This window comes from Podarcis filfolensis (assembly GCF_964270895.1).
Source record: "Podarcis filfolensis genome assembly, chromosome: 10".
In the NCBI taxonomy this organism is placed as follows: domain Eukaryota; kingdom Metazoa; phylum Chordata; class Lepidosauria; order Squamata; family Lacertidae; genus Podarcis; species Podarcis filfolensis.
Window position 1 is genome coordinate 73,546,107 of NC_139612.1, and position 11,172 is coordinate 73,557,278.

Here is an 11,172-nt window from a genome sequence, read left to right on the forward strand (position 1 = left end):
ATGAGATCAAAGACCACTTTCAGAGTTGGTTGCATTATCGACAATTACATGAAGCATATAAAGAAGACTGTAAGAAAGGATTTAGCTATACTAGATCTAGGTTTCAAACAGAAGTGATTGAAGGGAAAGTGAAACTACTGAAGGCCGCATATAGCATGCTATTAGAATGGGAGACGAAAGATGAAGAGGTAAAATCAGTTATGATTAAATGGGCACAAGATGTAGGTCACAACATCATGATGGAGGATTGGGTTAAATTATGGAAAACTGACTTAAAATTTACAGATTGTTCCCTATTGAAGGAGAACTACATGAAGATGATGTACAGATGGTACACGACACCAGTGCAGTTAGGGAAAATGTACATAACTAGTTCAAATATATGTTGGAAGTGTAAGGAAAAGGAGGGAACATTTTATCATATGTGGTGGGATTGTAAAGTAATTAAAAAAATTTGGGAAATGATATACAATGAACTGAAGAAAATGTTCCATTTAACATTTGTTAACAAACCCGAGGCATTTTTGTTGGGGATTGTAGGGAAAGACCTGCCAAAAAAAGTTGAAAAACATCTTCATGTATGCGACAACAGCCGCGAGAGTTCTGGTAGCACAAGGATGGAAGACTGAAGAAACCCCAACTAAAGAATCATGGCAAGAGAAACTGATGGATTATGCAGAACTGGCAAAATTGACTCATAAGCTACAGGACAAGGATAACTGTGACTTTAAGGATGAATGGGAACCTTTCACAAAGTATTTGAAGATGCAACTAAGCGAACTGGACTCCTTGGCAGGTTTTGAATAAACATTCACAATTTTTTTACTGATAATAATTAGCTAAACAGTTGGAGGATCTTTACAACTCTGTAACATGCAGAAAATAGCATTCTTGGAGAAACCAAAGACTGGAACTGAGGGAAGTCGGGGGGTGGGGTGGGGGGATGAGTTTTGTGGGGGGGAGGGGGGAGGAAAAATGGGGGGAAATAAGGATATGTTTTTGGAAAATATGTTTTGTTATAACTTTGAATAATTTTTTTTTTTTTAAAAAAAGATAAATTGCTCTTAATCCAGTTGATATCCTTGTTCCCACTTCCATCTTTTCAATTATCTTCTCCACAAACCTCCAGGATACATTATCGAAGGCTTTCTCAGCATCCACAAAAACAGATGCAGCCTTCTTCCCTGGGTTCCAATCAAGATATTCAATAGTATGAATCGCAATCACAATTTTTTCTTTTCCCACTCTGGGTAAGTCTTTCCCCTGCAGATAATTTTTTATATCTTCTTCTGTTTCCTTGCCTATTGTAATGGTTCTAGGGGTTGCTCGTGCGTAAACCGGCGCCACACCTGGCTGGGTTGCCTGAGTGAACCTTTTCTGTCCGGACAGCCACTCGCCCGTGGCTGTCTCAATCGCTGGCAGAATCCGTCAGTGGGCATTTCTTGAACTTCTTCCAGCAAAGAAGCTCTTTGACGCCTAGTCTCCGCCTACTCTCCCTGCGTGAAAGCCTTCTGCGCAGGGAGGGTGTGGGCAGCGGAGGACCTGTGCTCTCCCCGCTGGTCTCCAGTGAGGAGTCCTGGAGCCCCCTCGCCGATTCCCCTTTCTGCCCCCCTTCTCCACTGGTGCTACGCTGATTTCCTTCCCCAGCAGATGGGCTGCCTCTCCCCATCCCGGAACTCTCTCTGGAGTCCATCTGGAGCCCTCTCTCTCCCTCCGGCCCTGATGGCAGTTCCCTGACACCTATATTACATAAATTTTTGAAGTGCTTGATAAAACACTTGTTTATTTCTTCTTGTTTTCTCGCTGTCTTTGATTTTATCTATTAATCTCTCTGTCTCTTCTTCAGTTGCCATGGCAGTATTTTGCTGGGCCTATTTGCAAATTCAAAGGATCTCTGTTTCATCCATCTTATGTTATTTTGGATTTCAACGCTTAACAATGATGAGAATTGTGTTTGTAATAACTTGATTTTTGGTGCTACCTTTTTATTTTTTGGTTCCTTCGCTAGTATTTTTTCATTGCTCGCTATTTCTTTTCTTAACCGCTCTAAGTTCCTCTCATAAGCTATCTTTCCCCCTGCATTTTGCTGTATATAGAAGCCTCTAAGAAATGCTTTACTGGCATCCCAAAATATTATTATATCAGTGTCTTGTGATTTATTGATTTCAAAGAATTATTTCAACAATTCTTGTGCTTTAATCACCAAATTTTCATCGTTTAATAAATTCTCATTTAATCGCCATCTTTTATTACCCTTTTGTTTATTTTCTAATTCTAATATCACTAGATTATGATCTGTTATTGTCTTTGGGTGAATCTCTGTTTTTTAATTTTTATTATTAAATTATTTGAGATCTACATTGCATAAATTCTCCCTGACGATTGTTAGGCTTCTGAAAAGTGTGTGAACTGTTTCTCCAGTGGATTTTTGTCTCTCCATGCATCCCTTAGGTTTAAGCTGTCCACCATTTGAAAAAATGTATGTGGTAGTCTCCCTTTTCTAGATTTCCTGTCCATTTCTGTCCTTTCCATTTCTAATGAAGGGACTCCGTTGAGGTCCCCCACCTTAAGGGGGGAATCCATTCTCAGGCCGATCAGCTTTCCTCAGAAGAGGAGCTGGAGGGGGGAAAGTCATCCCCTTCGTTTCCAGTGGTCTCAGAAGGAGGGAGAGACACAGACACAGAGCAGATTAGAGAGGAATAACCTAGCTATGAGAAAATGACAAGAGAAACAGACTCAGCTGGCCCTGAAGCAGGAAGACAGATTTCCTCTGAGTTCTTTGCTGTGAAGAAGAGTGGACTCTGAGAGGAACATGTCCCGCACTCCATACATCTAAATGGGTTCTCCCCTTTGAAGGTCCCTTGATGTTTCTTAAACATTACATTATAGCTAAAGCACTTTCTGCAATCCTTCCATTTAAAGTGCTTCTACTCTTTGAGTTATTGATGATATGTAGGGTGTCAACTGTTAAAGTTCTTCCTGGCCATGAGTCTGTTGATATAGGACTTCCACTAGGACTGAGCCTCAATATACTTTCCTGACGATTATATGGTTTTCTCTTGTGTGAGTTTGTTGATGTAAATCAAGGGTTCCACTCTGACTGAAGCTCCTTCCACATGCCATACATTTAAATGATTTCTTCCCAGTGTGTCTGCTGAGGTTTTCTAGTATTTCCGCTTTGACTGAAGCTTTTTCCACAATTCATGCATTTAAATGGTTTCTCCCGTGTGAGTCCGCTAGTGTAGTTTAAAGTCTCCATTCTGACTGAAGCTCTTTCCGCACTCCATGCATTAAAAAGGTTTCTCCCCTGTGTGAGTCCGTTGATGTATATTGAGGTGTCCACTCTTACTGAAGCTCTTTCCACACTCCATACATTTAAATGGTTTCTCCCCTGTGTGAATCCGTCGATGTGTTTTAAGGTCTCCATTCTGACTGAAGCTCTTTCCGCAGTCAATGCATTTAAATGGTTTTTCCCCTGTGTGAGTCCGTTGATGACTTCTAAGGGTTGCATTGAAACTGAAGCTCTTTCCGCAGTCCATGCATTTGAATGGTTTCTCCCCTGTGTGAGTCCGTTGATGTATCTTGAGGTGTCCACTCTTACTGAAGCTCTTTCCGCACTCCATACATTTATATGGTTTCTCCCCTGTGTGAATCCGTTGATGTGTTTTAAGGCCTCCATTCTGACTGAAGCTCTTTCCACAGTCAATGCATTTAAATGGTTTTTCCCCTGTGTGAGTCTGCTGGTGTAGCTTAAGGTCTCCTTTTTGACTGAATCTCTTTCCGCACTCCATACATTCATATGGTTTCCCCCCTGTGTGAGTCCGTTGATGTGATCTAAGGCCTGAATCATAACTGAAGCTCTTTCCACATTCCATACATTTATATGGTTTCTCCCCTGTGTGAGTCTGGTGATGTTCATTGAGCTGTCTACTCTGACTGAAGCTCTTTCCACACTCCATGCATTTAAATGGTTTTTCCCCTGTGTGAGTCTGTTGATGTATTCTAAGTGTTCCAATCTGACGGAAGCTTCTTCCACACTCCATACATTCATACGGTTTCTCCCCTGTGTGAGTCTGTTGATGTGATCTAAGGCCTGCATCGTAACTGAAGCTCTTTCCACATTCCATACATTTAAATGGTTTCTCCCCTGTATGAATCCGTTGATGTTTTTTAAGGTCTGCATTCTGACTGAAGCTCTTTCCACATTCCATACATTTAAATGGTTTTTCCCCTGTGTGAGTCCGTTGATGTATTCTAAGGGCTCCATTTTCACTAAAGCTCTTTCCGCATGCCATACATTTAAATGGTTTCTCCCCTGTGTGAGTCCGTTGATGCATATTGCGGTGTCCACTCTGACTGAAGCTCTTTCCGCACTCCATACATTTATATGGTTTTTCACCAGTGTGAGTTCGCTGGTGTAATTTAAGGTCTGCATTCTGACTGAAGCTCTTCCCACACTCCATGCATTTAAATGGTTTCTCTCCTGTGTGAGTCTGATGATGTTTATTGAGGTGTCCACTCTTACTGAAGCTCTTTCCACACTCCATACATTTATATGGTTTTTCACCCGTGTGAGTCCGTTGATGTGAACTTAAGTGTCCACTCCGACTGAAGCTCTTTCCACACTCCATACATTTATATGGTTTTTCACCAGTGTGAGTTAGCTGGTGTGAACTTAAGTGTCCACTCTGACGGAAGCATTTTCCACACTCCATGCATTTAAATGGTTTTTCTCCTGTGTGAGTCCGCTGATGTATATTGAGGAGTCCACTCTGACTGAAGTTCTTCCCACACTCCCTGCATTGGAATCCTTTCTTGCCCGTGTTAGTCCGCTGATGTGTTCTAAGTTTTCCACTATCAATGAAACATTTCACACTCTCCATACCTTTAAATGGTTTCTCCCCTGTTGGAGGTCATTGATGTGAGCTATGTGTGCTCATTCAGTGAAGCATATCCCACATATTCCACATTTTAATTTCTATTCCTAATGAAACAAAAGTTGGCCTATACCCTGGAATTCTGAATGTCTTCTCCATCACCTTCTTCAGAGTGGGAGGAAAGGAAATCCTGTTTAGGTTTCAAGGAAGAGAACAAAGGGAAAGAGAACACATCAACCGCCATTAGAACCTTCTCTTATTTCAACATCTCCTACATTCTCCCATGTCCTACCCATGTTCCCAATTTTTTGGAAATGAAGATGCAATGTCATCAAATGATAGTAATGCATCAGCAACATTTCATGATCCTCAATCATCATTAATAACGCAGCATGATCTTGGAATACAGCCTTTTCAAATCAGTTGTTTCCTCACAGGAAAGGCAGCTGCTCTCTGTCCATGAACAGGCCCTCTCTTTCTCCGCTCCATCGTTCCTTTGGACATTCCCCATCCTCTGCATCATAATCCTCCATCCACCTCTAGATCTTTATGAATCACCTGCCAGTCCCATTGGCCACAGGAGGTCCATGTGGACTATTATGTGAGACCCTGGTCTACATCTTTTCCAGGGACTGTGGTCTGGGTCAGTCAGAGAATTAGTGACAAGACTTGGTGCTTGGGGTCAGCTGAATGGGTGCTCAGGGAAGCTCCTGTTCTTGGAGATGGACCTCCATCTACATGCCTCACATTGCATGGAGAGAGCAGGAGAAGCAGAAGGAAAGCAGCTGGCACATGGGAATCCCAGGCGGAAACACCCACCCCAATGGTTCTTTATAATGATGATGTGCTGCCTGATCCTGTGCTTGTCTTCTGACTCTCCTAAAGTGACACTGAAAAAGCTGGATATTCAAGGCAAATGGATAACTGTACTAGTGAAAACTTCAACCTTGAATATGTAGTGTTGATTTATTGATGGCCTGAAGCTGTGTTATTTCTAGAGACATGAATTTCTTCCTGTTCTGTCTCAAATATAATAATTATACGATATCATGGGGTGTTAGGGGAGCGGTAGTACCTTTGGTGGGGGACATGTCATGCACCTTATGGGGTAATTTATCCACCACTGGTCCCCACCCCTGAACTCAGCTCTCACCTGTAGTTTCCAGAAGCTGTAAGTGTGTAACAGGAGCGACAATCCCAGGAACAGCTCCAACTGGCCGGCAAAACCAGGTGAGGATACCTGATGGGTCTCAAACCCTTGATGGGTTGGGGAATTCTGCTGCAGGTGAAGGCAGGCCCTGGTGGATGGAGAGGAGGAGACCAAAAGTGAATCTCACAGTCAAGAAGGCAGATTTTGCCCATGCTACAGAGGAAAGTGAAGGGCAGATGGGGCTCATCAGTCAGGGAAAGGAGCCCATCAAGAAGGAAAACTCTGGTCCTAAACCTTCACTGCCTCTTGAGTTATCTTCAGGAGAAGAAAAAGCTATGGAGGAAAACCCACACAAATCCAGAGTGGATTCTCTAAGACAGTTGGATGGTGTTCTGCACACCTCCTTCCAGCAATTCCTGCAGCTAAGCTGGTGCCTAACGTACTGCTCTGCTTTCCTTGGGACCATATCAGACAGGCTGAGAAGGGGGTCTGGTTGTCTAGGCAGCCCAGGACCCCCAAACACACTGCCCAGGCAGTGCTGCTAACACAGCAGTTTCAGGTGGAGAAATGAACTCAGACCTGTTTATCAGTCTCTCTGATGTGGAACAAGGGAAACAGAAACACTTTACATTATACGGAACTGAAAAAGTATTCAAAATATTTGTTTTTCGAAGAAAAGACAAGCATGTATCAGGTGGCCCCTTGAAAACTATTTAAAGTATTGTGGCTGGAGCTCTTGGGGGTGCAGGACCAGGAAAGCTTCTTCCACCATGATCCTTCCAATGGGGATTCAGGCCTCATCATGGGAATGAAACTGCCCTGGTTGTGCTGCTTGATCATCTCCAATGGGCTAGAGGCTGAGAGGAAAGCTCTTACCTGGTTCTTCTGGATCTCTCAGTGGCTTTGGAGACCTCTGACCATGGTATCCCTCTGGACCCTCTAGGGGAGCTGGGGGGCCTGTTATGCAGTGGTTCCCCTCCTTCCTCCTGGGCCATGTCCAGAAAGTGGTGCTCAGACCCCTGGATGCTTACTTGTGGGGTGCCTCAGGGCTCCATTCTCTCCCCCATGCTTTTAATATCTATATGCAGCCACTGGGAGAGATCATCAGGGGGGTTGGGTTGGGTGTTCACCAGTATGTGGATGATGCCCAGCTCTTCCTCTCTTTAAAACTGGAACCAGTGAAGGCGGTGAATGCCCTGTGTTGGTGCCTGGAGGTGGTTGGAGGAAGGATGGCAGCTAACAGATTGAGGTTGAATCCTGACAAGACAGAAGTACTGCCTCTGGGGGACAGGGGAGAGGCAGGTGTTGGTGACTCCCTGGTCCTGATGGGTTAACTGTGCTCCTAAAGGACCAGGTGCGCAGCCTCGGGTTTGATTTTGAACTCACAGCTGTCCATGGAGGTCAATTCTATGTCCAGTGCAGCTGTCTACCAGCTCCATATGGTGTGCAGGCTGAGACCTTCCCTGTCCGCTGACTGTCTTGCCAGAGTAGTCCATGCTCTGGTTATCTCCTGGTTAGACTACTGCCATGTGCTGTACGTGGGGCTACCTTTGAAGGTGACCCAGTAAGAATTTGCTGAATCAAGTATGTAAACGGGAATACAAAAGGGGGGAGGTGTGAGGAGGTCAAGAACATAAGCACATGAATTTGAGGATACTGGGAAAAATGGATTTGTTTTATTTCTTTTTCCAAATTTAGCTTTTCTTAATTAGCTGTTGTTTTTCTTTTGTGTATTTTGTGTGTTTTCTTTTTTGTAATGTTTACTTTTATCTATGGCTTTTTACTCTGTGAATTTTTATTTTTTTCTTTTGTAAAACTCCAATAAAAATTTATTTAAAAAAAAAAAATGAAGGTGACCCAGAAACGCATCTGCTGTAAGTTTAAAAAGGGGAATGTTACTCTGCTAAACTGTACAATTTGTTAACACAAGTTGGAAAGGATATAATCAAACAATATGTCCTCTCCTGCATCCTTGAACATTCCCACAGTGTCATGGTTGCATTTCTCAGGCATAGAAAAGTACAGATCTAATGTATAGCAATAATCCCTAACCTATTGATTCAAGAAGGTTCTGGTAGTTTTACTCTGTATGATTCAAAGCTGGTGTTTTCTCTAGATCATGGGGAGGCAAACTAAGGCCCGAGGTATAAATACGATGATGATGATGATGATGATGATGATGATATTGTGGGGTTTTTGTTAGTTATTTTGCAGCTTGTACTGCTATATCAGCTCATAAAATGTTATGGGTGGAGAAAATCACAGGGTTGCCATAAACTATAATCCCACCCAGGAAATCTCATTCGTATACATTCTGTAAATTTGGGAAGGTCACACACCTCACCTGTGCTAATACTGGCAGTCTTTGGCCTGCACAGGCACACCCGGTGTGTAGAGCCTCCAGCCCCAGGCACTGTCTATCAAGAAAATGGGTCCTTTGACTGGGAAGATTCATGCAATGGCTATCACAAGATGATGGTGGGTTGTATCTCAGCTTGTCAGTCACTCTGACACTGCCTACAAAGAATAAGAGGAACAGAAATGCTTTTGAGGTGCAACTTCTGTATCAATCCTGAGAGCCATTCCATGGACTCTGCACCCCTGTTTCTGATGACAGGTGTACATTATCCTCATCCTCAGCGGAAAAGACATTAAAGATGGAAGCCTGAGAGAGAGGAAAAGGATTCTGGCTGCTTCCTGGGTGGGATTGCGGAAACCAAGAGCCGCTTCTGAGAAGGCCTCCCCCCTCCTCTCTTCCTGGACAGGGCAGGGGTTATGGGGGCTTATGGGGTGGGAAAAGGATGGAGATTACAGGAAGGAAGGGTGGGGGGACAGGACCCCCCACTTTCCAGAGATCCCTCTCTGGTTGCCTTGAAGGGGGGGGTTGATTTCTGGGCGGGAGGGAGAAGCCAAGGCTGTCCCATCGGAGAATCCCGCAGCTGCCACAATGGAGATGCCCCCCATAGACTGTCCTTCCTATCTCCCCCCCCAATGTTGCCCTTCCCTGCCCCAGAGATGCTCCCCTCCGTCCTCCCCCACTTCCTTGACCCCCTCCCTCTGTCCCAGAGTCTCCCCTGAACCCAGAGGCCCCCCTTGGCGCGGCTCACCCCACGCCCTGCGCCCCCATCTCTCCAGCCGGAGGCGCCCCCCCAAGAGAAGCAGGGGAGGGACGGGGGTCTCTATCCCTCGTGCCCGTTAACCCTTTCGTGGCCCGCCTCTCTCTGCACGGAGCCCCCAGCGCTCCCGGGATGCCTGCACGGGGGACAGGGGGGGATGGGGTCCTCATGGAGACCCCCTGAGCGAGGGCCCCATGCCCGCCCCCGCCAAGGCGCCTAAGGGGCCGAGAAAAGCCCCCTTCGCATCACTGCCGACGGGGCCCACGGAAGGCGCTTTGGGGAGCCGCGACCCCTTTACCTCTTTGTCCTCCATCGGGATTTTCATTTACTTTCATGCAACATCCACGGGGCTGGGGAGGCGTTTCAGGCGTCTAGGGAGGTCGTATGATGGTTTATCTCCTTGACATCTGGTGGGAGGGCGTTCCACAGGGCAGTCACGACAACCGAGAAATAACCTCACTTCTCGCAATGAGGGACCTGCCAGAAGGCCCTCGGAGCTGGACCTCAGTGTCCGGGCTGAGCGATGGACCTGGAGACGCTCCTCCCCTTCTACTGGGCTGAGACCATTTGGGGCTTTCAAGGTCAGCGCCAGCACTTTGAATGGTGCTCGGAAGCGGACCGGGAGCCAGTGAAGATTTCTTAGGACCCTTGTTCAGGGGCCAGCTGTTAGGGGGCCTTTCAGCTGCTGTCCAAAACTGAATGTATCCCTTGCCGGAAGTAATCCATAAGCCTCTCCTCCTTCGCCTTCTCGGGATGCTATTGGTGCGCGATGCTCCTGCTCTCGAGAGTGGGAGAGGCGTGAGTTGGGTGCGCTCGGCTTGCCAAGGGTTAAATGGAAACGAGCTGGATTCCTAGAGAGGAAAGTAAGACGGGGGGGGGCAGGTCCTCCAGAGCGAAAGCCCAATCCCCCCTTTCCTGCAAGAAGTCGGGCGTGTGGGGGTCCCGTTGGTTCGGCTCTGCAGAGGCTGCCTGGGAGGGGGGATGCCTGCTGGGATCCGGTGAGTCTCCTCTCTCCCAGGATAGGGCCCATGGGGAGAGGGGGGAGGGTCCCAGAGCTGCATGGCGCATAGCTGTCAACTTACAGATTTGAAAATAAGGGACCAGCAGCCGTTTGGTCCCTTTCTGTGGATATCAAAACGAATCCATGGGTTCTTGTCATCTTTGGGGGGGGGGGAGACACTTGGGGCCAAGAGCACCAAGGAGGGAGATGTATTTTTTAACCCAACTAAATTATGAAATGGGCCCAAATGTCCAGATGCACTCAGAAGGTGAGACTTTTTGGAGAGCAGCTGCACTCCTGGCTTCCCACTTACCTCTGTCTCTTGCAGGCGACCAGATGATGCCAGCAAGACCTCCTCTTCCATCTATTCCTGGTGGTGAAGGAGAAGCAACGGCTGTGGAAGCAGCTCAGGTAGAGGGAGGGAGCCCTGTGGGGAAGGGGGCTGAGGGGTGGGGCAGCCAGGGTGCCTCTGGCCCCCAAGGAATCTCTCTCCTCCTCTTGGCTTCTGTCCAAGCTTCTCTGAAGGCATCTTTGTCCAGGGCAGCTTGGACAGAAGCCAAGAAGCTGGGAATGCCATTCGAGAAGCTTAATGTGCTGAGAATAAGGAACAGCCACCTTGCCTTAACTCGCCTTCTGAAGGTCAATAAGATCATTCATAAGTCATTGTCGTTTTATTTCTAGAGTTATCATTGAATGCTAAAATAGACTTCTAAGCAGTTCATCAAGGCTACAAAAAAACAGTTCCCAGGATTCACCTATCCTGTCACATCAGTTGCACAATGGGGCTTTCCCCACCTTCTTCTCCCTCCTCGAGAAGCTTAATGTGCTGAGAATAAGGAACAGTATATACACAAAGTATCAAATGTGGTGACTGTAATAATAATACAACAAAACAACACCACCACAAACAGGCTTAGAAGTATAAAACCAAACTTACTAGAATAATAGCTAGAATAGAGATAGACTTGTAACCATTCAAGCAACAAACATACAAAGGTGCCACGTGCAAAACAAAGCCTGGAGATACTG

The 11,172-nt window shown here is 46.1% G+C and overlaps 1 protein-coding gene across 1 annotated transcript; it reads right to left on the reverse strand.

Moving 5' to 3' along the window:
- Positions 1-3,225: 3,225 nt before the first annotated feature.
- Positions 3,226-9,877, reverse strand: LOC310742967 (uncharacterized protein). The gene is made up of 4 exons (XM_083572933.1): positions 9,442-9,877; positions 8,372-8,544; positions 6,031-6,175; positions 3,226-5,067 (listed from the first exon to the last, which is right to left on the reverse strand). Exon 4 carries the CDS (start codon positions 4,881-4,883, stop codon positions 3,291-3,293), a length of 1,593 nt encoding a protein of 530 aa, XP_083429059.1. The 5' UTR covers positions 4,884-5,067; positions 6,031-6,175; positions 8,372-8,544; positions 9,442-9,877; the 3' UTR covers positions 3,226-3,290.
- Positions 9,878-11,172: the final 1,295 nt, after the last annotated feature.

Excerpts from the sequence above, each read along its gene's own strand:
- LOC310742967 (XM_083572933.1), bottom strand. The coding sequence starts at position 4,883 with ATGGAGAGTGTGAAATGTTTCATTGATAGTGGAAAACTTAGAACACAT.